Below are 26,339 nucleotides of genomic sequence, written 5' to 3'. Positions count from 1 at the left end.
CCCAGGTCCAGTGATCTTGTGAGTGGGGTCTCAGTTCTGCACCAGGGAGGGGAGGGGTGAGGACTGGGACTTCTCTGCACGTTAGGGGCAACTGCTTCTTCTGTGATGTCCCTGCCCCCCAAAGTTTTCCAGGACACAAATCTCCATTTTTATTACCAAAATAGTATTTGAAGTTCTCTTTCAAAGTGGGTCACACACATATTTGCGGGATGCTCAGAACAAGTTGAAACAGTGAGAATGTCTTTCCTTCACAGCAGGGTCAGAGCCTCACCCCCAGTGGCTGTGATGAACCAGACACTGGTCGCCGAGTTCCTCATTCTGGGATTCTCAGAAACACCTCAGCTGCAAATGCTCCTCTTTCCTGTCTTCCTCCTCCTCTACATGGTGGCCCTCTCTGGAAACCTGCTCATCGTGGTGGCCATTGGCTCCTGCCCTGCCTTGCACACCCCCATGTACTTCTTCCTGGTAAACCTGGCCGTGGTGGACATCCTCTGCACCTCCACGATCCTGCCCAAGCTGCTGGGCAGCATGGTGGCTGACAGGACCATCTCCTACGGGGGTTGCATAGTGCAGCTTTTCTCCTTCACGTGGTCTCTGGGAGCTGAGCTGCTGCTGTTTTCCGCCATGGCCTATGACCGCTACGTGGCCATCTGCTGGCCCCTGCGCTACAGCACCCTCATGGACTCCCGGGTTTGCAGGCTCTTGGCCGTGGCCGTGTGGACCATCAGCCTGGCCAACACTAGTGTGAACACCGGCCTCCTGCTGCACCTGCCCTTCTGCCATTCCAACGTGGTCGAGCACTTCTTCTGCGAGATCCCCCCTCTGCTGAAGCTCGCCTGTGCCCCGACACGCCTGAACGAGGCCATGGCCTTCACTGCAGACGTGATCCTGGCCTTGGGGAACTTCTCTGTGATCATGCTCTCCTACGGCTGCATCATCGCCAGCATCCTGCGCATCCGCTCGGCCTCAGGCAAGCGACGGGCCTTCTCCACCTGCTCCTCCCACCTCCTGGTTGTCTCCCTGTACTACTGCACTGTCATCTACACCTATATCCGCCCAGCATCCAGATACTCGTTGCACAAGGACAAGGTGGTGTCTGTGATCTACACTTCGGTGGCGCCCTCCCTGAACCCCCTTATCTACTCCCTGAGGAACACGGAGGTCAAAGCTGCCCTCCGGAGGCTGTTCTCCTGAGCTAAGGTCTGTGTGCCCAATGCCCAGGCCCCGCCACCTCCCCCGAAGGGTTTGGCAACAGGCAGTGATCCCGGGTGCAGCTTTCCCTAAAGTGAGATGTGTCCTAGTGTCTGGGAGCCCCCATCCTGCTCCCTGAACGCACATCTCAATGTGCTGTGCAGCATCCATGGGGCCCAGCTGTGACACCACTGCACCCTGGAGCCCCAGGAAGCCCCTTATCCTCCCAGACGCTGGGTGTCCTGCCCTGTAGGGTCAAGGAGACCTGCGTGGCAGCTCTGTGAACTGAAAGGCACTAAATAGATTAAAGAAGTCATCAGTGTGGACATGGCCCTGTCCCCAGCCCTGGCTACCAATTTTCTCTCCAACATGACTGTGCTCAAGGCAGGGGCTCAAGGCACGGGCTTTAAGTGGGGCCCGTGGCCACCCCCCCCCACCCCCACACTCTCGAGGCTGTCTCGAGGCAGAGCCAGTGAGGGTGGCAGCTTGGGGGAGGATTTGTTCTTAGGAGAAGAGGTTCTGCCTGGAAACAGAGTCTCCAAGAGTTGTCTTTAAAAAAATGTTAGCACTTTTTAGGGTGATATTCTGACAAGGCTTTTTCAAGTCTGGAATATGGAGATGGTCATCAGTGTGGGAGGTGAACCAGGGTGGCTGTGCCCTGCCCTCTTCTGTCACAAACCAGGAACCTGTCGACCCTGGACCTGAGGAGGTTTGGGTTCCAGAGAATTTGGGCACCAGGGGAGGCCTGAGGGAAGCGAAGCTCCTCGTGGCCCAAACACTCCATTCCCCCTTGAGATCTAACTGTGCAGGGCTGGGACGGGGTGCAAGAACATGTGTAGTTTGGAAGCTCGTGGACAGAAATGGTCCTTTGATGGAACAGGACTGTGACCCCCACATGCTCTGTCACCATGTTTCCAGGCCCGCCCTCCTCCACATCGCCTTGTCTATCTCTCTCTACAGACTTTAAACTCTTTGAGGACAAGGACAATGTCCTGTTCACCTTCTTACTCCTGCACCAGGGCTGTTTGTCTAAATCAATTCACTTGCAAGCATTGTGCACCAGGCACATGGCAGGAACCCAGTAAATACCAGCTGACAGAATGGGCCAATCATCCAGGGATGATTTCTACCAATTAGAAGTAGTTTTGGAAAGGCTGCACAGAAGCATTTTTGTGACATGGTTAGTCAGGGGGACAGTGACCATTCTCTTTATTTTTCCCTAATTGGAAATAAACTTCACGTTTATGAGGTTTACAGAACCTGTGTAACCTGGGCAGAGCTGTCAGGATGGCGGCCAGGGGCAGAGTTTGCAACACAGTCCTGGAGCTTCCAAGCTTTGCACAGGACACAGGAGGGTGGCTGGTCAGCACAGCCATGTTGGGACTGGCTGCAGCCACAGAAGTGGCTTAGCCTGCCTTGCTGCTCGGACCACAGTGGGAGACGGTTGCCAGAAATGCTCCCAGGGATAAACTCTGGGGCCAGAACTCTGCAGGAGAGGCGCCAGTTCCCACCCTCGGGTTGAGGGAGGCATTCTGCAGAGGGGAGGGTCTGGAGCCACCATGGAGGACCCCAGGCCCAGGGACCCCCAGCATGACTCACACCCTTAACTCGTATCTGCTCCTAGGTTTTCTATTGCTCTGTGTGGTAGGGATTCTCTGAAAAAGATCCATGGGGTTTCTTATATTTTCAAATGTGTATTTCATGCTAATAAAATTGGAAAACAAAGACATTTAAAAGGAGAAAGTAAAAAAGCAAAGCCTTTTAATTTCATCCAAAGGCTGGTGTGAACAATTTTTTGTTTGTCTATGTTTGCACATATACACAGACTTAAATAAATATAGAATAACTTTATACTTATTATTTTATAAACTGTTCCTTTCAGTTTAAAAAACACTGTGTAATCCTTTCCTTCTCATTCCAGGTTCTCCCAAATTAGTTCACATTGGAAGTGTTCACTTTAGTTACCAGCGTGTATACACAGGTTCAGAGGCTCACCAGTGCCTCAGACACATGTGCTAGAAATGTTGGCCTTCTCCCTCTTCTCAAGCCCCTGTATTCAAATTATCAGCAAGTCTTTTGTTCTTTTCTTACTTCAGAATAAAATGTATTCAAATTATCAGCAAGTCTTTTGTTCTTCTCTTACTTCAGAATAAAATGTATGCATATTTAAGGATTTTTGGAAAAATTTGAATTAAAAAGGATACAGTGGGCTGTTTCTAGACTGTGTCAGTAGCCCTCACATAGATACCAATTACAATGTCCTGAATAAATATTTTTTAAATGTCACAACTCTTTCTAGCACCTGAGACTGACCTAAACCAGGAAAATCTGGGTAGGAATAAACCTCGAACGAATGGAGTCACTGTAAAGATCTCCTGTATCTAAGCTCAACTGCTAATGAATTCAGAGCACTTATGACTCATCACCGGGCCATAGACCTGTTGGTCCAAGGTCTCAGAGGACAGAGATTGTGGCTGGCTGCCAGGCAGATGGAAATTGAGGATAAATGTCTCAGAAAAAGTCAAGAGCTTCTGGGGGTGGGGAAAGGTCTTCCAGCCATTGGCTGATACTTGAACTGTGCATGAAAAGGGGGCCCTGAAAGGAGACAATATCTGGCAGGCTCTAGTGGCTGATACATGAGCTACTTCTCATCATGGGACAGATGGAGTTTGAAATTCAAGTCCTCCCACATTAGAGGGGCTTGGTAAACACCTCAACATCTCCATTAAAACCCAAGAAGGGCCACACCTAAGGAATAAAGACTATGTCACAGGACCAAAGGTTTACCTTAAGACTAAGATCACTCAAATACAAATCAAAACCATAATGATGTGTCACCTCACACCTGTCAGAACGGCTCACATCAAAAAGACAAGAGATAATATGTGTTAGCAGGAATGTGGAGAAAAAGGAACTCTCTTGCACTATTGGTAAGGATGCAAACTGGTGCAGCCAGTGTGGAAAACACCACGGAGGTTCCTCAAAAATTAACATACAACTACCTCATCATGCAACAGTTGTACTTCTGGGTACATATCCAAAGGGATTGAATCAGAATCTTGTAGAGACACCTGCACTCCCATGTCCATCACAACATTGCTCACAATAGGCAAGATGTAGAAACAACCTAAGCATCTGTTGGTGGATGGATGGATAAATATATGGCTCATATACAGTAGAATACTATTCACCCATGAGAAAGAAGGAGATCTGACATTTATAAAACTTGTATGTACCTTGAGGACATTGTGCCAACTGAGGTATGTGGACAGAGAAAGATACATACTGTATGATATCTCTTATGTGTGGAATCTAAAAAAAAAACAAAAAAAACAAAAAAAAAAAACAAGAGAAACAGACTGTAAGGTGAGGATTAGCAGGGGCTAGAGGGTGTGGGGTAGGAAATTGGAGATATTGGTCAAAGGGTACAAACTTCCAGTTATAAGATTAACAAGTTCTGGGGATCTAAGCTCCCAGAGGCTCCATGAAGGTTATGTTTCACTGCTGTGGGAAGGACACCACACGGCACACGAGTCCCTCTGTGACCAGGTCCTGATGTACCACTGGCAGCACGGTCACGCTGTGGGAAGGCTGTAGAGGACCACACACTGCTTCGGATGGTAACACAGTACTTGAGCTCTGAAGATCTTTTACAGGGAAAAGATTTCTTCCAAATTCTATCAAAATATAAATCACAGGAATGCTTCCAACCACCATCCAGCCATCTGCATTTCTATCATTCTCAGCTTGCCTGACTCCAAAAGATAAATGAACCGGCTACAGAATGTTACACAGCACTGGCAGCTTGTGAGTCAGCAGGATCAAAATGGTTTCAACCGGCCCCTCCGGGCCACTTTAGTCACTTAGAGTTCATCTCCCAATTTTCTTAATGTTTATTTTGAGAGAGTGAGCGAGCGAGAGAGCACAAGCAGGGGAGGGGCAGAGAGAGAGAGAGAGAGTGAATTCTAAGCAGGTTCTATGCTGTCAGCACAGAGCCCAACATGGGGCTTGATCTCACAGACTGTGAGATCATGACCTGAGCCATAACCGAGAGTCAGAGGCTTAACCGACCGAGCCACCCAGGCACCCCTAGCCAGGCATTTATTGATGGAAATTTGATTACTTCATTTTTGTTATAAAAATGCTACACTTGGTATTTTCATAAATATTTGAGCGTATTTATGCAGAACACAGTCTGGGAAGGGGGATGAATCTTGGAAGGGATATTTATGAACACTGACAAATTTTATTTGTTCACAAAATACAAACAATGTACACATGTATTAATTTCCCCTTCTCTTCACCAAAATTTTCAATCTGAAAGTGAAATATTATTTCATCATTGATGTCATCTGCACTCATTGTTCCTCCTCTGTGACATGTGTTTGCCCATCGTCATGATTCATAGAGACTTCATATACTCCGTGGAGGATGCAGAAGGGCTGTAGGTCAGATGCAAGGCCAACTTAGCTGCAGGATAAAGACTACTCTAGACAACCCCAGGACACTTACATGTAACCTTAAAAGCAGCAAACAGATCAGCAACCCATTAGTTTCCTGCCAGAAAAGCTACAAAAACAGGCACAGCCTTCTGCACTGGGCAGGGACAGGGAGCACTCTGCATGGGGGAAGGGCAGGGAGCACTCTCCACTGGAGAAGGGCAGGGGAGCGCTCTTAACCAGGGAAGGGCAGGGAGCACTCTGTATTGTGGCAGGGGAGGGAGCACTCTGCACTCTGCAGGGGAGCACTCAGCACTGGGGAAGGGACAGGGAGCACTCCACACTGGGAAAAGATGGGGAGCACTCCACACTGGGGAAGGACAGGGAGCACTCCTTACTGGTGAAGGGACGGGGAGCACTCTGCACTGGGGGAGGGACGGGGAGCACTCCACACTGGGTAAGGGAAAGGGAGCAGTCGGCACTGGGGTGGGGCAGCACAGATGGAGGAGCCCTGCATCCTTCCTCTAAGTCCGAACCTACTCGGGCTGCTCAGCTGACATCCTTACTCTGCTCCCCATATATCTTCCGGGTCTCCTGTCCCATACTCAGACCCCCACACCACCGCCTGCCTGCTCATTTCTCTCCCTCCTGACCCCAGGGACGCCCTCCTGCTGCACATCTTCCCCCAATCCCCAGGCCCCAAGGATATCCAGTGTGAGTGGGGTGGGAGGGGAGGGAGGGGCAGGTATGGTCAGGGTGAGGTCAGGTGAATGTGGTCAGAGAGGGCTGAGTGGGGAGGATGCGATCAGGAATGAAGATGTGAGGGCTAGGGTGGGGAGGGTGTGGTCGGGGTGTGGTCGTGGCAGGTGTGGTCAGAGGAAGGTGTGAGGGTGGGGTGGGGTGTGGTCATGGAGGGAGGGTGTGGTCAGAGGAAGGTGTGAGGGTGGGGTGGGGTGTGGTCATGGAGGGAGGGTGTGGTCAGAGGAAGGTGTGAGGGTGGGGTGGGGTGTGGTCATGGAGGGAGGGTGTGGTCAGAGGAAGGTGTGAGGGTGGGGGTAGGGAGGGTGTGGTTGAAAAGGGCTGGGTCCTTCCTGGAGTACGGGGGACTCTGGCACAAGGGAACGCCGGAACACCACTGCAGATGTGAGGAGGGGTGGCAAGGAGCTGGTTCACTGGCTACCCCACCCCGGTGCGTGCAGAAGTGAGGAAGTCGGACACACTTGGCCCGCATCCAACCAGGGTGAAGCAGGGAGGAAACACAACCCGGGCTGTGGCGGGGCCTGAGGAATGCTTCTGAGATGAATTAATGGGTGCATGAGGAACTTCAAAGGGAGTTTAATGACATCTCTCTTAGAAATGAAGATAATGAAAGACCCCGGGGCCTGGGTTCTCTCCCCACTCTGGTCTCGCTGACGTCCCATGGCCAGCACACTGTCATCAGGTCCTAGGGCACGCCGCATCTTCTGTCTCAGCAGGAGCTTGGGGGCCCAGGCTGCAAGGAACCCCACCTGTGTTGAAGGAGAGAGACGCACGTTGGGCCCCCCTGGCAACCCCTCAGAGCCCCCACGGTCTCTGGGCCCTGCTGTGTCACTGCACCCTGAAGCCAGAACGTCAGACAAGAACAGGACGGCATGAGCCGGGGCCACCCTCCCACCCTTTCTGCTCAGGCCCCCTGCAGCCGACTGAGACAAGGTGCTAGAAGGACCCTGTGGGCAGCCACAAAAAGAAACCCAAATAAAACTCCAGGACCCTCCCTGGACTCCACGCCCACCCATGAGAAGATTCCAGTCTAAGGAGCAACTTTGAAGGGACAGCTGAATCCCCTAATGTCCAAGCCTGGACACAGGAATGAGGGTCACAGACTCGTGGAGAGGTGGCTCTCAGGGTCTTTAAATGTAGGCGCTGGCCGGAGCAGAGCCCTGGGCGTAAGAGTACAGCAGGAACAGCAGCGCAGGCGCCAAGGCGCAGAGGTGCACACCGGCGGGGTTCAGGGGCGCGTCCTCCTCCTCAGGGCCCTGTTCCAGTTCCCCAGCGTCATCATACTCCTCCTCCAGGGCCAGGTTCAGGGACACTCTGGGCCCCTCATCTTTCTCCCCCGTGGGAACAACTCCGATGTCCTCATACACACCCTCCGAGGGCAGACTCCCCAACATTCTGGAACCTGCAAAGGGCATGCCACAGCTTCTAGGACAGGCGCTCTCACAGTCTGGGCCCACCCGCTGCTGGCCCCGTGGGGTGTCTCACGCGTGCCCCCCCAGAGCCACGTCCCAGATAGCCGGGGCAATTAGCCCTACTACGCAGATGACGTGGGGAATCGGGATGCCCCTGGGGCCCTGTCCTCACACCCAGGCACCCCTCAGAAGCGGAGCAGGGCCCAGGGTCCCCTGACCCAACTACTCCTGGGCCCACGAGTGTCACTGAGAAGTTGCCATGAAGCAGGGTTCCAGGTGGGACCTGGCAGAAAGGGCCTGTGATGGGCTGGGGTCTCCAAGTATGCCCCCAACCTCCCTCCCCCACAGTCCTGTGTCACCTGCCCCGGCCACACCCACCTACCCTGGCAGACTCTCCTTCCACGGAACCACTGCACCCCCAGGACCAGGGAGACGATGACCAGGAGGGTGCCCAGGACAAGGCAAAAGGTCATGGGCAGGTTCCCAGCCTTGAGGGCAGTTGGAGGGGTGAGGGGGGCACCTGTGAGGACAGTGAGAGGCGGGGTCTCCCCTGTGTGTCTGTGCTGCCTGGGGTATTGTGACCTTGGGCCTGGGCCACCTGAACCTTTCAGGGAGGGGGAGGGCACCCAAAGGAGATGGCCCTGGTGCTCCTCCCCCAGAGATGGCCCAGAGGTCACAGGGCTGAGGTCACAGGGCCAGGGTCAGGAGGGAGGGGGGAGGCCACAGTGTTCCAGGGTCAAATGCCCCCAGTGGGTAAAAGAAAGACCCCGGAGAAGTGGCTGGGCCTGCTGTCCCTCCCCATGGTTCTCTGCCCAGGCTAGCACAGGAGGACAGAGTGGGCGGTCCTGACCCTCCTGACCCTCCTGACCCTGGCCCGATCAGCCTAAAGAGTGGCTGGCTGCAGCCCTGGCACCCACCGGAGACTGCCCCTCTGCGCAGAGCCCACGGCAGGGCCCCTCTGGGTCGGGGCCAGACAAAAGGGCATGACCTGAGCCCTGAGGGAGAGCACACCTACCTGATGCCCATTCCAGTGCTTGTGGCCGAGCCGTGGTCCCCCTGTCACCTGCAGGACAAATGAGAGGGACTCCCAGGAAGAGAGGCAGCCACAGCCCTGGGCAGCCCAGACCCTCCACCCAGACCCTCAGGAAGTGTCCCAGCCCCACTCAGCCTGAGCGCAGCATGGCAGCCAGAGGGACCCAGCACAGGGACGGCCTCAGGGCCATGTTCTGGGTGGGGAGACCCCCTCCCCAGCCCCAGGCAAACCCTCCCACCCACCTGTGCCCCCTCCCCTCCCCACTCACGGGAGCAGTGCACGCCCGCGTCCTCCTTGTGCCCGCAGTCTCCGAGTCCCCACGGCTCTGCGGGGCAGTTCCACAGAGACGCCTCGCTGCCCCGGCACCCCACCTCGTCCAGCCACACGGGCCCTGAGCCTGGGCCAAAGGCGGCCCCGGCAAGGGCACCCACAGCTGGGCCACAGCCCAGCTGGCGGCATACCACCTCCGCGTCTGCCAGGTCCCAGGAATCGTCACACACGGTGCCCCAGGAGCCAGCGTGCCAGAGCTCCACGCGACCAGAGCAGCTGTCCTTGCCTCCACGCACACGCAGCGTGCCCTCCCCTGGAAGAGGGGGCTGTGGTCACTGCAGGGCAGGACCAAGGTGAAGAGTGCACAGGGAAGCGGACAGAAGGGTACCTGGGCAGCTGTGGGCGGATGAGCAGTTGGTCTCTCCAGAATCCCGCGTCATTTTCTCTGACAATCCTATGGGATTAAACAGCGACCATCCCTCTGTAAATGCCCTGAACGCTTCAGAATGAAGTGTGTGGAGCCTGAGTGACCTCCAGGCCCTAAGTCACAGATCAATGGCAGCCTTGCAGGTGACTCGTCAGAAACCGTCAGAGACCCACCTGCACAGGTGACCCAAGCCTCCTCTCCGTGGGCACAGGAGCGTGGGTGCCATGGTGCAGAGGGGCATTGCCACAGTGTGGAGTTTCTCAGCTTGCGACACTCAATGTTGTCCAGCCAGGAGGTGCCCAAGCCAGTGTGGACAGGCCTGTTCTCTAGCCAGCCCTGCTCCCCACAGCCCAGCTGCTTGCAGATGATGGACAAGGAGATGTCTTTCAGGGCATTACTGCACACGGCGCCCCACGTCCCATTGTAGAACACATCTAGCCACCCAGCACACTGGTGGGTGCCACCTCGCAGCCTCAGGGCCACTGACCCTGGAAGACAAAAGCAGTCGGGCCAGGAGAAATCTCCAAAGGATGACCCCAAAATGAGAGGGTCCCAGCACTAAGATCAATGCTGCTCAGGGGCATCGAACCCAGTGAGCCCCTAGCAAGAACCTTACATCAGTCATGTGTCCCCGTGGCAACCTCCCACCCCAAGGATGCAGGTAGCGGTTAATCTCGGGTGATCAGATTTAACTGCCAGCTGTAACATCTTAGCAGGTGTCACCTGATTGCCCAGAAACCCACCCTTGGAAATCATTCAAAAAAGAATAATCTTTTGCACAAGATGATCAATTTAGCAGTGATTATAAAAAGTTTTTTTTTAAAGTCAGCAAAACTAAAAGGCAACTGACAGATGGGAGAAGATATTTGCAAATGACATATCAGATAAAGGGTTAGTATCCAAAATCTATAAAGAACTTATCAAACTCAACACCCAAAAAACAAGTAATCCAGTGAAGAAGTGGGCAAAAGACATGAATAGACACTTCTCCAAAGAAGACATCCAGATGGCCAACCGACACATGAAAAAATGTTCAACATCACTCGTCACCAGGGAAATACAAATTAAAACCGCAATGAGATACCACCTCACAGCTGTCAGAATGACTAACATCTCAGGCAACAACACATGTTGGCGAGGATGCGGACAAAGAGGATCTCTTTTGCACTGTTGGTGGCAATGCAAGCTGGTGCAGCCACTCTGGAAAACAGTGTGGAGGTTCCTCAAAAAACTAAAAATAGAACTACGCTACCACCCAGCAATTGCACTAACTAGGCATTTATCCACGGGATACAGGTGTGCTGTTTGAAGGGACACATGCACCCCCATGTTGATAGCAGCGCTATCAACAATAGCCAAAGTATGGAAAGAGCCCAAATGTCCATCGATGGATGAACAGATAAAGAAGATGTGGTTTAGGCGTGCCTGGGTGGCTCAGTCGGTTAAGCGTCCAACTGCAGCTCAGGTCATGATCTCACGGTTCGTGGGTTCGAGCCCCACATCGGGCTCTGTGCTGACAGCTCAGAGACTGGAGCCTGTTTCAGATTCTGTGTCTCCCTCTCTCTCTGCCCCTCCCCTGTTCACACTCTGTCTCTGTCTCAAAAATAAATAAGCATTTTTTTAAAAAAGGTGTGGTATATATATATACAATGGAGTATTCCTCGGCAATCAAAAAGAATGAAATCTTGCCATTTGCAACTACGTGGGTGGAACCGGAGGGTATTATGCTAAGTGAAATTAGTCAGAGAAAGACAAAAATCATAGGACTTCACTCATATGAGGACTTTAAGAGACAAAACCGATGAACGTAAGGGAAGGGAAACAAAAATAATATAAAAACAGGGAGGGGGACAAAACGTAAGAGACTCATAAATATGGAGAACAAACTGAGGGTTACGGGAGGGGTTGTGGGAGGGGGATGGGCTACATGGGTGAGGGGCACTATGGAATCTGCTCCGGAAATCATTGTTGCACTCTATGCTAACTAATTGGATGCAAATTTTAAAAAATAAAAAATAAAAATAAAAGCAAAAAAAAAAAAAAAGTAACGAGTGCAGAGTTCCATGTTTGGAGACAGCAGCAGCCCCGGCTGGTCAGGGCCCAAGCCCTCAAGCAGAGTAATCTCCACAACAGTGTGACGAAGCAAGGAGACTATAATATCACCAATAACAAAGTTTTTGATAGCCCTTTAAAATTATGTTTTGAATGTCTGATACGTCAAAAATACCTCCACAGGATAAATGGAGACAGTAAGATATGAATTGCATGTGACAGAGTCATAACCAATTACAATTTAAATAACCTTTAAAAAACAAAAACACTTGAAGGAAGCACATCCATGACAGATTACCAACATGGCCACAAAGGTCTCCTGCCTGTACCCACAGCCCTAGAAAGGAGTCTGTGTCCCCACCCCCCTGACTCTGCGCTGCCCTGGGACTTCAGCCGACTGACCACAGGGCGTAAGAGCGACCCTCACTCCTTCCAGGCCTGGGCTTCCCATGCACCTCGTCTGCTTCTGCTCTCGATTTGGGAACACTGCTTCCATGTTGAATTGTGACAGAAACAGAGCGTCCCCCACCCCTGCCCGCAGCCAGTCCCCAGCAGCAGGGTCCTATCAGTCGGCAAGTGACCAGCAGCCTGAGGGAGCCCATGAGACAAGGCGGAGGAGAACTGCAGGCACAACGGCCACTTGGAATGTACATCCCAGCACGTAGGACCGGTGTAGACGCGAAGCCAATCAGTGATGTGCACAGCGCCTGGAAACTCTCCCAGAATTCATGAGAAAGAGCAGACTCCCCAAAAGATAATGAATAAAAAGGGGAAGGGGTAAAATGATGAGCCCAAGTGTTACTTTAAAAGGAACAGGACGATTGAAATGAATGCAATCATCTGAGACACAGTTGAGGGAACGGCTGAAATCACTGAGAAGAAACCACACCTGAATGCTCACCCCCGCCCCGGAGAGGAGCCTGAAGACGCCCGGGGAGGCTGCCCCGTACACACCCCTCCCAGGCTCCCCAGTGAGCGCAGAACCCTGTCCCTCAAGAATGGTCACACCCAGACAAGACCAACGTAAGGAACCTCAGACACGCACAAGCTGAAAAGCAAAGACCCTCCCAACACCACCTTTCCTGCAGCTCACAGAAACACGGGCCAGGAGCTGGGGGGAGAACCCTCCCGCACAAATGTGAGACGAGCCTGTGAGCAGCGGGGAGAGACCCGGCTGTGCCCGGCCCGGCCCGCAGCAGCGCGGCAGCAAGAGGACGGTGCGGTACACGGTGGGGGCCCCACTCGGGAAGGGGTCAGTGGGGTCTGCGGAAGGCCCGGGGAAGCCCACGGAAGGCCTGGGCGCACAAAGACAGTGCACCGCTCGATACCCAGCCGCCCCCCGAGAAGACGCCCAACTACCCTCACCGACCTGAGCAGACGACGCCGGCGTCCTCCTTGTGCCCGCAGTCCCGCGGGCCCCGGCCCCCTGACGGGCACCTCCACAGCGCAGACTCGTGGCCCCTGCAGCCCAGCTCGGCCATCCAGACGCGCCCCGCCCCGGCACCGAAGGGCGCGGCGCCCAGGGCTCGGAGGGCGCGGCCGCAGCCCAGCTGCCGGCAGACCACCTGGGCGTCCCGCAGGTCCCAGCCGTCGTCACACACGGTGCCCCAGGCGCCCCCGCGCAGCACCTCCACGCGCCCCGCGCAGCGGTGGGGCCCCGCGGCCAGTCGCACCCGCCGGCTCCCTGCGGAGACACCGCGTCAGGGCGGCGGGCCCAGGGGCCGAGGGGCGGGCGGGCGGCCTGGGCCTCACTCACCCGAACACACGACGCCCGCGTCCCGCGAGGCCCCCGCGGGCACCAGCGGGGACGCGGACACGTTGCACTGGGTCAGGCGGGTCTCCGTGCCCAGACAGCGCGCGCGGCTCAGCCCCACGGGGAGCGCCCCGCGCCCAGGCGCCGGAGCGTCATACGCCCGGTCGGCCTGTCCGCACCCCAGCTGCCTGCACACCACGCGGGCGCCACGCAGGTCCCACGCGTCGTCCAGGACGCGGCCCCACACCCCGTCCAGGGAGACCTCCACGCGGCCATCGCAGCGGCTCTGTCCGTCCCTCAGCCTCAGGGCGTGGGGGAGACCTGGGGAGACCCGCCGAGGAGACAGGGTGTCGGGGAGGGGCCCTGCGCCTGCAAAGGGGAAAGGACCACCCCTCCCCGTAGGGCCCCTCCCGCTCCCAGCCTCCAGCACCCACCTGAGCAGACGGCGGTGGCTGCGTTTCCCGGGGCACAGGCCCGGGCCCCCAGGGTGGTTACCGGGCAATTCCATAAGTAGGGCTCTGTCCCCACACAGTGAAACACATCAGGCCAGATGGGAGCGTCCCCGACCCCAAAGTGGCCTCCTCGGGGTGTGGCCACCGCGCTGCCACAGTTGAGCTGGTGGCAGAGGACGGTGGCATCCGCTAAGTCCCAGTGAGCAGCACAGAGGGGTGCCCAGGCCCCCTGCACCTGGAGCTCCACGCGTCCCTCACAGTTGCTGCTGCCGTTAACCAGCTGGAACTCTAAAGAGGGGGCTGGTGGTCAGCGCCTCCCTCACCCGCAGACCCAGCTTGGGGCAGTTTCTTCCGGTTGCCCCCAGTGTGGTGACCACAGAGCCAGGCCCTTGCCTCACCAGCCCCCTACCCACCTCAGCCCCCCGCATCCAGAGCATGCCTCTCTGCAGATGGGCCTACAGCCTGTGGTATAGACTTAGCGGGGAACACAGTCCTCTCTTCCCTCCCCCCTCAACCCCCAGAAGCAACACTTCCTAGCCAAGGACACGCACACCCCCAACTGGCTAGAGGGGCCTTCGTGAGCCTAGCTTAGAGCCCCCAGGCGGAGTCATCGAGGGAGGTTGGCAGGGAAGGAGGCAAGGCTGAGCCTCAGATCCCACCCTCCCAGCCTCACCTGAGCACCTGAGCCCGGCGTCCTGGTGGTGCCCACACTGGCGCCCAGGTCCCCGAGGGCAGTGGAACAGCAGAGACTCGTTGCCTGCACAACGGAAGGCCTCTGTCCACACGAGCCCAGAGCCCTGGCCGAAGTGGGCGCCCCCAGGAGTGGACACAGCAGAACCACACTGCAGCTCCCGGCACACCACACGGGCCGTCGCCCGGTCCAGGTCAGCATCACAGACAGTGCCCCAGGTCAGGCCGCGCCTCACTTCCAGACGCCCAGCACAGGGGTGCTCGCCGCCCTCCAGCCGGGCTTCCATGTGTCCTGGGGGAGACACAAGCTCTCAGTTAGGGATAAGGGTTCTCAGGTGAGCAGTTCAGCCACCTCCCTGGACTACAGGAGACTCTGGCCAGGGTAGACCATCCAGGACCAGGCAGTGGGTCTGCAAGTCCTGGGCAGAAACTGATAGCCAGAGACCCATACACCCTGCACCCGGAACAGAGAAGGGGTCCCTGGTCACTTCCCTGAGGTCAGAGGTCAGAGTCACCTCCTACCGGTGCCCACGTGTGTGACAAAGCCTCTGCCTGCCCAAGGCAGTGGCATCAAGGTCCTGTATAGTCTTGGAGGCCAGGTCAAGGCACCTCTCTGGCCACAGAACGCTGCCTTCTTAGGGGCACCAAGGAGGCTGGCCTGTCCGTCTCACGTTAGCCTGCCCTAATTCCCAGAACACAGCCAGAATCTGACGGTCAATTCGCTTGCCCCTTTGAGACAGGACTGGGAGGGGGTGACCACCAGCCACCTTGACTCCTACTGGACACACAATAATCAGAGCACAGATGCTGCAGGACAGCCAGGACCCCACCCCCACCCCCAGGTCCGGGTTTCTGAGCCAGCACACCTCTGCTGGGACGTAGGCACAGACCTGAGCCCACCACACACCCACCGGCGAACCATCCACCAGCACTTCCTGTGCCCTCTCCTCTAGGCCTCTGTCTGCAACAACCCTGAGCTAGAGAGCATCGGATCTTCCCAGCACAGTGCCTTCCTCTGCCTTCCTCCCTGCCTTCCCTCGCCTGCCCAGCCCGCTCTTCGTCCCTCTGGAACAGCAGGCTGCACAGGCATCAAGAGAGGGACACACTGTGAGATGTGAGGACAGAGCGTCCCCCAAGGGTCTGCACCCCCCCCACCCCCCCCACCCCCCCCCAGAGCCTGGCTGTGCCCGGCGGGCCTCACCTGAGCAGACCACCTCGGCATCGTGCTGGAAGTCACAGCCCCTGCGCAGGCGGTTGTTGAGTCTACAGTTCCGGATGGTCGGCTCGGTGCCCCGGCACGTCATATACTTCCCAACGACGCCCGCATCCTGGCGGGGAGCCTGAAGTGCAGGCCCACACCCCAGCTCCCGGCAGAACACCGTGGCCTCCTCTTCATGGAGGCCACAGAGGCGATCCACCCCGTTCACATTCCTGATCTCGGGGAGTCCGGAGCAGGGGCTGCGGCCCTTTACCAGCCGGATCTCCCGAAAAGTGCCATCTGAGAAGCACAGGCCCACATTACGGAAGGCGCGGACTCCACGGGCCCCGTGGTCCCTTGGAGCCCATCACCTGCCCCAGCGACCAGACGTTGCCATCTGGGCAAGCAGCCCCTACCTGGGCCTCCGCCCTGGGCCTGGGTTACAGCCTGAGACCAACCCTTCTCCTTCAAGAGGGTCATCGCTGGCTGAGAGAGCCCTTTCTGGGTGGGAGGTCACAGAGGACCCCTCACGCAGAGGGATCTATGCCTGGTTTAACATTCTGCCGTCATTGTCTTGAAAATCTTGTTGTTGAACGAGGATCCCTGCATTTTCCCTTCATCCTGGGCCCATAAACCATGTCATGGGTCAGCCTCAGAGACAGGATGCTGTAAGGGGGCCTCAGGAGCTCCCTGTCACATAAGTGCCCAGAGACAGCAGAAGACCCTCACGACAGACCTCACAGGGAAAGCATTTGCCTCCTGGTCACTTTTGAAATCATGTTGAGATACCTAATGTTAAATACCTACGGTGGGGGGTGGGGGTGGGGCAGGGACAGGTGTGTCAGGCCCTCAGGCATCTAGAAGACAAGGTGTCTCTGACCTCCACCCCCCCCCGCCCCCCGCCGTCTGTTTTCTGTGTCTCCACGGTCCCGCATTGCTGTTTTACTTATTTGTTCACTGTTTCTCCCGGGACAGTACAGGCTCCATGCAGCAGGACTTTTGTCTGGTTTATTCACAGCTGCATATGGCCAAGCACCTAGAATAGAGCCTTGCGAATAAGCATCTGTTGGGTGAAAGACGAAGGGCCCCTTACAGGAGTGACCGAGTCATGAGAGACTGGAACCATGACAGGTCAGCATGCTCGGTGCCCTGGGAGGAGCCCCCCACCTCCGCCACAGAGCCGCCAGACCCTCTCTCCACCCCTCCCCCAGGCCCGCCCACCTCCTCCCCCTCCCCCTCCCCCCCAGACCCGCCAGCTTCCTCCACTTCCCCCTCCCCCTCCCCCCAGACCCGCCCACCTCCTCCTCCTCCCCTCCTCCCCCAGACCCGCACTCCTCCTCCCCCTGCACCAGACCCTCTCTCTACCCCTCCCCCAGGCCTGCCCACCTCCTCCTCCTCCCCTCCTCCCCCAGACCCGCACTCCTCCTCCCCCTGCACCAGGCCCTCTCTCTGCCCCTCCCCCAGACCCGCCCACCTCCTCCTCCTCCCCTCCTCCCCCAGACCCGCACTCCTCCTCCCCCTGCACCAGACCCTCTCTCTGCCCCTCCCCCAGGCCCACCCACCTCCTCCTCCTCCCCTCCTCCCCCAGACCCACACTCCTCCTCCCCCTGCACCAGGCCCTCTCTCTGCCCCTCCCCCAGACCCGCCCACCTCCTCCTCCTCCCCTCCTCCCCCAGACCCGCACCCCTCCTCCCCCTGCACCAGACCCTCTCTCTGCCCCTCCCCCAGGCCTACCAACCTCCTCCTCCTCCCCCCAGGCCCGCCATCTCCTCCTCCTCCTCCCCCTCCCCCCCAGACCTGTGCTCCTCCTCCCCCTGCATTAGACCCTCTCTCTGCCCCCCCCCCAGGGCCGCCCACCTCCTCCTTCTCCCCCTCTTCCCCCAGACCTGGCTCCTTCTCCCCCTGCACTAGACCCTCTCTCCCCCTCTCCACCAAGCCCTCCTCCTCCTCCTCCCCCAGACTCACCCTCCTCCTCCTCTTCCCCCTCCTGTTCAGACTTACTCGCACACAGAGCGACCACCACCCACTCATGGGGACACTTGGTCTGTGTCCAGGCCCCGAGGCTGCACTCCCAGAGGGAGGGCTCGTCGCCCCTGCAGGACACGTTGTGGAGCCAGGGCCGCACCATCTCCCCGGGCAATGGGACGTACTTGGGGGCTCCCACAGCATGTCCACAGCCCAGCTGCCTGCAGACCACGGATGCCTCTGCCAACGTCCACTCCTGGTTGCACACGTGTCCCCACTGCCCATCGTGTAGGACTAGCACCACTCCGTCACAGGGACTGTGTCTGTACGCCAGCCTCAGGTCTCTTGGTCCACCTACGGAAGAACAGGCCAGCCTCAGAGGGGCCCGGAACCAGTTCGCGGGGTGGAGGGTGAGCCAGCGCCAGCTGGGAGGTAGGAAGACTCCTACGTTTGCCTGGGGCCACTTCTAAGGCCTTGCTGCGAGGCCTCAGCACAAAGCCAAGTCCCCCTACCCCCACCCCCAATACTCACAGTCCAGAAAGGTGATGGGGTGGAGTCACATGGAAACCCTCCCACTGCCCCCACGCAGCCCTGCATCCTCACCTCCACAGACCCCCTTCCCTCCCGCCAGGACCACGGCCTCTGCTCCCCTCCCAAGCCCTCTGAGGCCCCCACGATGTGGGTGACCCTCACCCTCTTGGCAAGGAAGTGCCCTTGTGTTCCGCTGCCTGGAAGCGGGGTGGCTCTGCCAGGCCACCCCTCCCCACCCCCAATCGTTTCTCCAGTGCAGTAGAGGCACCGGGGCCCCTGACTCTCTGTTTCCTGCCTCACCGGCCGGCCATCTGCCCTTCCAGTTACAGTCTCTAGGCCGGCCTCCTCAGGTCTCAGGGTCTCAGCAGCTCCCTGGACCTGAACTTGGACCAACAGGACCTCCCCACCAGGGCCACGGATGCACTTCCTCAACCATGCCCCTTCTAGGCCCTGCGCTCTGGTTCTCTCTGCACAGCCTCTCCCCATCACAGCCCCTTGGTCCTCACAATCCCATCCACAGCTGGTGCAGAAGAAACACAACAGCAGCCATGAAGAAGTCCTGCACACAGTCCCAGCCTGGGCCACCCCAGACCACCTCCAGTGCCCACCCTGAACTCATGTGAGGAGGGGACAGAGCGCAGACTCCCACATATAGGTGCAGAGAAAGGCATGCCCTCTCACTGCCCCTCTCACCACCCCCTGATGGTCGTCATTCACCGCTGGCATCCCCCCCCCCCCACAGCTTCCTCACACCCTGCCGGCCTGTTCTTCTGCAGACGTAAACGTGCACACATATCTGCCTCTTTAACACAAAACGGGATCCCCTCCAGCGTTCCCACACCGCTCCCGCCAGACAGCATCACTGCCCACAAATTCCTGCCACCAGCACCCGGGATGCCCCTACTGTCCAGCCCTGAGGTCACCCCCTTGCTGGACCTTGGATCGGCCTGCCCAACAGAGTGTTCTTCCATCAGCTTCCAGAGCACTGGACACCGACTGCTACCCTCTCCTGTCTCTCTGCCCAACTCACATGCGTGCACGTACTCACACACACATGCACACTCTCACACTCTCTGACACTATCACACACGCATGCACGCACTCACACACTCTCTGACACTATCACCATCACACACATGCACACTCGCTCACACTCTGACACTCTCACACAAGCATGCACACTCCCTCACACTCTGACACTATCACACGTGCATACACACTCTCACACACTCTCTGACACTATCACTATCACATGCATGCACACTCTCACACACTCTGACACTATCACATACGCATGCATGCACTCACACATGCTCTCATATACTCTCTGACACACTATCACACATATGCATGCATGCACTCGCTCTGACACTCACACACACATGCATGCTATCACACACTCTCTGATACTACCGCTATCACACACATGCACGCTCTCACACACTCCCTACCACACACACACACACACACACACACACACAAACACACACACGCATGCTCTCACACCCTCTCTGACACATACTATCACACACTCACCCAGAGGCTTTGTGTTACTGTATGCAGTACCCCCAGGGGTCATTCTGTCACGTCCAGCCTCTCTGTGCTGTTCCACCTGACAGAACCCCTCTCTACAGGCTCCTGCCCATGATTCTGCCTCTTGTCTTCTAGACCCGGCAGCCCTCACACCCCTGGGCCCCCTCCCCAGGTTGTTGCCACTCCCTGGAACAGTGAGTGAGCTGGGGATCACCCTCAATGCCAGGTGCAGCCAGCTTTCACACTCCCCCACCAGCACCCCAGCCCCAGGGACAGGGGTGGAGCAGCCCCTCTGCTGGACCTATCAGCACCTCATGTCCATCGGGGTCACTGGGACCAGACGCTAGCCATGCCCCCTCATTCCATCCAGGCTCTGACCCAGCTCCGCACCCTGGGTTCACCCTAGAGCTAGGCTCACTCAGTGTTGGAACAAGAGTCTCTGGGGGTACACACTTTGGAGCCCACATGCCCTCCTGCCCTCCTGTGGACGACCCATCCACGTCCAAGCTGAGCAAGAGCCAGAAAGACATCTGGTCACAGCAGGAGATCCCCATACCCCAGGGTCTCAGCTTCTACAGAACCACCACCTCCAGAAGCCTCCATAGATGAAGGAAGGAGAAACTTACCAACAGGGACTGCACTGAGAGTGAGGAGAAGGGTCCCCAGTCCCAAGGCCCAGAGAGCTACCTTCATGGCACTGTGACCCCCCAGGGCTCAACCAGTTCCTGCTGTTCAACTAGCACAAGAGCAGAGATTTCAGTCCAGAGTGAAATATGCAGAAATAGGAGTCACCAATGGCCTCCAGGAACCAGTGGAGACAGCAAGGGCCTTTCCAGAGCATATCAGGGGCCTCAGAAGCCCTGAGCACATGAGCAAGGGCCCCAGGCTGCGGGTTTCCTCTCACACTGATAACTGCTGACAGACCAGGTTCACTCAGACCCAAAGTCAAGCAGGTAGTCCAATCTGCCCACAACCGCAGCCGCAAAGCTCTGTGTGCCTCTGCCTTCCACCCAAGCCCAGTGGCTCTGGCTCCCCACCACAGATAGTGACACAGTGACAACCAACTTCTGGGGACCAGCAAGGACTGAGTGGGAGCCCCACAGCACCAGGAGAATGAGACAGGCCAGGATAGCCTCACAAAACCCCTAAAAACTGAACTGTCATTGGAACCAAAGCCACAAAAGGCCAGAACCTACACCCTGAGCTCAAACAGGTGGCTACCTGCCAACCTGGAAAAGTCTCCTAACATCACAACCAAAATTGTCCAAAACACAAGTGAAAATCACTCATCATTTGAAAACATCACACTCAGTGAAAGTTGTCAGACACAAAACACACCACCGATATGAAACGTCCTGACGAGGCAAATCCACAGACAGAGACAGTGGCTGGGTGGCTGCCAGGGGCTGGAAGGAGGAGAAAATGGAAATGACTGCTGATATATATATGGGGTTTCCTTGTGGGAGATGAAGATGCTCTAAAATCAACTAGTGGTGATTGCTGCATAATTCTGAGTATGCTAGAAACTAGTGGATTATACACTTTTTTCTAAAATTTTGTAATGTTTATTTATTTTTGAGAGAGAGAGAGAGAGAGAGAATGACAAAGTGAAGGGTAGGGGCAGAAAGAGAGGGAGACACAGAATCTGAAGCAGGCTCCAGGCTCCAAGCTGTCAACACAGAGCCTGACGCAGGGCTCGAACTCACAAACCGCGAGATCATGACCTGAGCCAAAGTTGAACTCTCAACTGACTTAGCCACCCAGGCGCCCCTAAAGTTGTTACTTTTTAAAGAACCAAGTGGAGATTATAGAACTGAAAATACAGTAACTGAAGTTGCTTTAAAAAATCACCAAATGATCTCAAGAGTAAAATGGAAATGACAGAGGACAGCATCAGTCAACCTGAAGACAAATAGAATTTACCTAATGTAAACAAAAGAGAGAAAACAGACAACAATAATATAGCCTCAGAGACCTCTGGGACAATAACAAAAGATCCATTAATTCTATCAATGGAGATCTGAGAAGTAGGGGAGAGAGGAAAGAATATGAAGAAACAATGGCTGAAAACTTCCCAACACATAAACTTACAGATTCAGGAAGCTGACTAAACTCCAAACAGGAGAAATCCAAAGAAATTCACACCAAAACACATCATAATTAACATTTTGAAAACTAAAGATTAAAACAATCCTAAAACCAGCCAAAGAAAAATGATACATCATCTACAGAGAAAAACCAATTAGAATGACAGCAAATTTCTCCTCTGAAATGGAGACCAGTAGGGAGTGGACCAGTTTTTAAGTGCTGAAACAGAGGATGTGTCAAGCCTGAATTCTACGTGTGTGAAACTATCCTGCAGAAATTAAGGGGAGGTAAAGGCATGCTCAAGTGAAGGAAAACTAAAAGAACTTCTTGCTAGCAAACATATTATTACATGATAGTTAAAGAAAAACTCTCCAAACAGAAAGAAAATGATAACAAAAAGATGGGGCTTTCAGAAAGGAAAGAAGAACAATGAAATGGATAAAAGTAGGAGTGACTATAATAGACTGTCCTTCACTTTGTGAGTTTCTTCAGTCACATTTTATGTTATGACACTACCAGAAGTAGTGCTCAGGGAATACAGAGGAAATACTTAGCACAATTATGTGTTTAAATTGGGAGGGTAAAAACCAAAATTTAAGTAAGGTTTCCATATTTCACCTGAAGTGGTAAAATGTCAACACCAGGAGGCTGTTATGAGTCCCATACAAGGCAACCAATAATAAAATTATACAAAATACAAAAATATTATAAATACATCAAAATAGAAGTCTAAAAAATGTTCACATAACTCACAAGGAGACAAGAGAAAAAGAAACATGTACATGAGAAACAAGGGAACAAATAGAAAATAAAAAGCAAGTGGCAGATATAAGCCCCCAACACATCAGTAATAATTTAAATGTAAAGGTTCCAACCACACAAATTAAAAGACAGATGTTGGCAGAGTGAATTTTTAAAAATTATCCAAATGTGTGCTGATTCAAGAAAAAAACATTTCATGTGAACATTAAACAAAAAAAAAGCAGAAGTGGCTATATTGATATCAGACAAAATTTTCAGATAAAAGGAAATTACTAGGAAGAATGGGGGGCATTACATAATGAAAAAAGACAAATCCACAATTCTTGGGCACTTCAAGATGCCATCCACAGCAATCAACAGAAACTCAGCAAGGTCTGGAAGAATGGAGCAGCAACCAACAGGATCACAGAGCACTTCCTACAACAAAGTCGAATACACATTTGTTTCATGCACACATGGTACATTCACCAAAACTGACTGTATCCTAGGTCACAAAATAAACCTTAACAAGCTTAAAATAATTTAAATCATACAGAATGTTTTCTGACCATAATAGAAAAAAACAAGAACTCAATAACAGGGAGACAATGGAAGAATCTGCAAACACTTGAAAATTAAACACACTTCTAAAAAAGCCATGGCTTAATGATGAAGTCTCAAATGAAATTTTGAAAATACTAAAAAGTGAATAAAAAATGAAAATAACATATCAGAATTTATGGGATGCCGCTAAAGTAATGGTGAGAGGGAAATTTATAGTGTTTGATACTTATGTGAGAGGAAAGATCTCAAATCCATAATCTAAATTGCTATCTCAAAAATCTAGAGAAAAAGTGAAAGGAAGGAAAGGAATAAAGGAAGGAGTAAGGAGGGAAACAATAAAGATAAAACCAGAAATCAATGAAATTAAAAACAGGAAAATAATAGAAAAACATTAGTGAAACAAAAAGCTGGGTTTTTGAAAAAAATAAAAATAAAATTAACACACTTCTAACAAGTTTGACAAAGATCAAAAAAGACCCAAATCAATACCTGGAATAGAAAAGGTGATAACCCAGGGTGCCTGGATAGCTCAGTCGGTTGAGCATCTGACTCTTGACTTTGGCTCAGGTCGTGATCTTACCACTCATGAGATTGAGCCTAATGCCAGGCTCTGTGCTGACAATGTGGAGCCTGCTCGAGATTCTCTCTCTCCCTCTCTCTCTCTCTCACTCTTTCTCTGCCCCTCCACTGCTCACGCTCTGTCTCTCTCTGTCTCTCAAAAATAAATAAAAATGTTTTTAAAAAATTTTTAAAGAAAAGAAAAGAAAATGGGTGCGTGCAGGCATTTCAGCAAAGAGGACATACAGATGTGTCATACGAGGACATGAAAGGATGCTCACCTCCATTAGCCATTAAGTGACTGCAGACAAAAAAGCACAATAAGGTATCACTACAGAACTACCAGAAAGGCTTTTTAAAAAATTAGTGATAATACCAAATGCTGGCAAGAAGTCAAGAAACGAAATCACTCATGCATCGCTGGTGGGGATGTGAACAGTGCAGCCACGGCCGCCCTGTGGAATAATTCGGCAGTTCTTTTAACCCTCAGACTAGACTTGCCCGCACCACTCAGCGACCGCACAGTTGGGCATTGACCCCAGAGCAATGAAAACTTCCCTTCGTGCAGAAACGTTTACTCTGGCGCTTACAGTGGCTTTATTCACGGTAGCCAGAAACTGGAAATTACTTAGGTGCCTTTCCGTGGCTCAACGGTTAACAAATCGTGGTGCATTCATACATGGAACATTGCTCGGCAGTAAGAAGGACCAAGGTATTGATACACACGGCGACTTGGGTGAACCTGAAGGAAATTATGCTGAATGAAAACAGCAATCTGAAAGGGACACATATCGCATGATCCCATGTATACGATATTTCTGAAATAACAGTAGACACGAAGAACAGGTTAGCAGGGTTAGGTATGTCAGGGTGGAGGGGTGTGAATGTAAGGCGGCAGCCCCAGGGAGTTCACGTCATTGCTGTGGCGGTCACCTGAAGCTACACGTGTGGGAAAATTGTGAGTTCCACGGACGCACGAATGAGCGCATGCACAACCGGCAAAACTTGAGAAAGCTCCCTGGATTGTTCCAAAGTGTATTTCCTGGATTGTGTACAGTTTGGGACTATTATAAATAAAACTGTTAAGAACATTCTTGTACAAGCCTTTTGGTGGATGGATATTCTGATTTCTCTTAAGTAAACACTGAGGAGCACAGTGGGGGGTCGGACGGCAGGAACGTGTGTAAGTCACCATGAAAGGCCGGAACTGTTTCCAAAGTGGTTGTGCTCTTTGGGGCTTCAGGTCCTCCACATCCTCTGCACTACATAAATTTCCAGGAAATGCAAACTAACCTGCGGTGACAGAAAGCAGGTCAGTGGTCGCCTGGAGAGGTAGGTACGGGGAGGGGCAGGAAGGGGGAAAGTTTTGGGGGTGATGAAAATGCACATTCCGTTGGTTGTGGGAATGGTTTCATGGAGATATAGATATGTATATGTCGAAGCTAATCAAATTGTTCACTTCAAATATGTGCTATTTAATGTATGTCAATTGTCCCTCGATAGTCCTCTTCTCAAGGAAAGATTATCCTCCCACAAAGAAAACCCTGGGCCCAGAACCAATAAAATCAGCGATGCGTACAAAGCATACCAGCGGTGCCCACGATGGCCTTCTTCCAGGAGTGCCAAGTTGGTTTGGCATTAGGAAATCCATCATTGTCACTTGTCACACTGAAATACTAAGGGGGAAAAATCATATTATCATCTTTTTTTTTTTTAATTTTTTTTTCAACGTTTATTTATTTTTGGGACAGAGAGAGACAGAGCATGAACGGGGGAGGGGCAGAGAGAGAGGGAGACACAGAATCGGAAGTAGGCTCCAGGCTCTGAGCCATCATGAGCCATCAGCCCAGAGCCTGACGCGGGGCTCGAACTCACGGACCGCGAGATCGTGACCTGGCTGAAGTCGGACGCTTAACCGACTGCGCCACCCACGCGCCCCAATATTATCATCTTAAAAGAGGCAAAAAATTTTATATTAAAAAAAACATTTACTACAATAAATAAATACTTTGCAAACTAGAAATAGCAGGGAACTCCCTTAATCTGATAACAAGGATCATGGAAACACGCCACAGCAAGTGTCCGGCTCTCTGAGGCCGGAGACACCACAGGACAGCCCTCCCCACCTTGTCCCTCCCCACCTTGCCCCTCCCCACCTTGTCCCTCCCCACCTTGTCCCTCCCCACCTTGTCCGCCTCTGCTCTGCCCTGGGGGCTCTCACGGTGCAGTCAGTTAGGAGAAGGAAGTTGTAAGACAGGATGGGAGGGTGAAGCCCTCTTACCCACATACAATGCCACCGGGAATATAGGGAGTCCAGAAATATCTGCAGAGAAGTTAGAATTCATGACAAAGTTTACTTAGCAAGCTCACTGGACACAGTTAATAAACAAAAAGCCGTTATCTTTCTACATAAAAGCAGCAAACAGAAAATGAATTCTTTTAAGTGGCTACCACTTATAAAAGCAACAAAAATATTAAATATCTAGGAATTACTCTAATGAAAGATGTAGAAAACCTTTACACAGACAACTGAGACATCACAGCAAAGTTTAAATAAGAATGGAAATATGCCAAGTTTATGAGTCAGAAAAGTTTATCTTCATATTTAATGTTTATTTCTTTATTTTGAGAGAGAGAGAGAGAAAGAATGAGCAGGGGAAGGGCAGAGACGGAGAGAGAGAAT

At 53.5% G+C, this 26,339-nt stretch overlaps 2 protein-coding genes across 6 annotated transcripts; one reads left to right on the top strand and one right to left on the bottom strand.

Moving 5' to 3' along the window:
• The first annotated feature begins 282 nt into the window (after positions 1–282).
• LOC123577325 (olfactory receptor 13G1-like) lies at positions 283–1,194 on the top strand. Its single transcript, XM_045439408.1, has one exon. The coding sequence runs from the start codon at positions 286–288 to the stop codon at positions 1,192–1,194; it is 909 nt and encodes a 302-aa protein (XP_045295364.1). The 5' UTR covers positions 283–285.
• A 5,755-nt stretch (positions 1,195–6,949) lies between these two features.
• Positions 6,950–25,975, bottom strand: SCART1 (scavenger receptor family member expressed on T cells 1). Of its 5 annotated transcripts, XM_045439368.1 has the most exons (15): positions 25,938–25,975; positions 25,236–25,332; positions 17,678–17,995; positions 15,680–15,976; positions 14,462–14,770; positions 13,771–14,076; positions 13,340–13,657; positions 12,953–13,267; positions 9,705–10,019; positions 9,493–9,558; positions 9,103–9,417; positions 8,817–8,864; positions 8,184–8,321; positions 7,609–7,791; positions 6,950–7,138 (listed from the first exon to the last, which is right to left on the bottom strand). In XM_045439368.1, exons 1-15 carry the CDS (start codon positions 25,941–25,943, stop codon positions 7,068–7,070), a joined length of 3,102 nt encoding a protein of 1,033 aa, XP_045295324.1. In that variant the 5' UTR covers positions 25,944–25,975; the 3' UTR covers positions 6,950–7,067. The 5 variants fall into 5 exon arrangements, with proteins under 5 accessions (XP_045295324.1, XP_045295323.1, XP_045295327.1 ...); XM_045439367.1 differs by lacking the exon at positions 6,950–7,138 and having other exon boundaries at positions 7,497–7,791; XM_045439371.1 differs by lacking the exons at positions 6,950–7,138; positions 25,236–25,332; positions 25,938–25,975 and adding exons at positions 20,332–20,441; positions 20,610–21,292 and having other exon boundaries at positions 7,497–7,791.
• Positions 25,976–26,339: the final 364 nt, after the last annotated feature.

The sequence above is a fragment of the Leopardus geoffroyi genome, chromosome D2 (genome assembly GCF_018350155.1).
Source record: "Leopardus geoffroyi isolate Oge1 chromosome D2, O.geoffroyi_Oge1_pat1.0, whole genome shotgun sequence".
NCBI classification, from domain to species: domain Eukaryota; kingdom Metazoa; phylum Chordata; class Mammalia; order Carnivora; family Felidae; genus Leopardus; species Leopardus geoffroyi.
The sequence above is the reverse complement of the archived record's forward strand: the minus strand, read 5'-3'. Positions and strand labels throughout refer to the sequence as shown.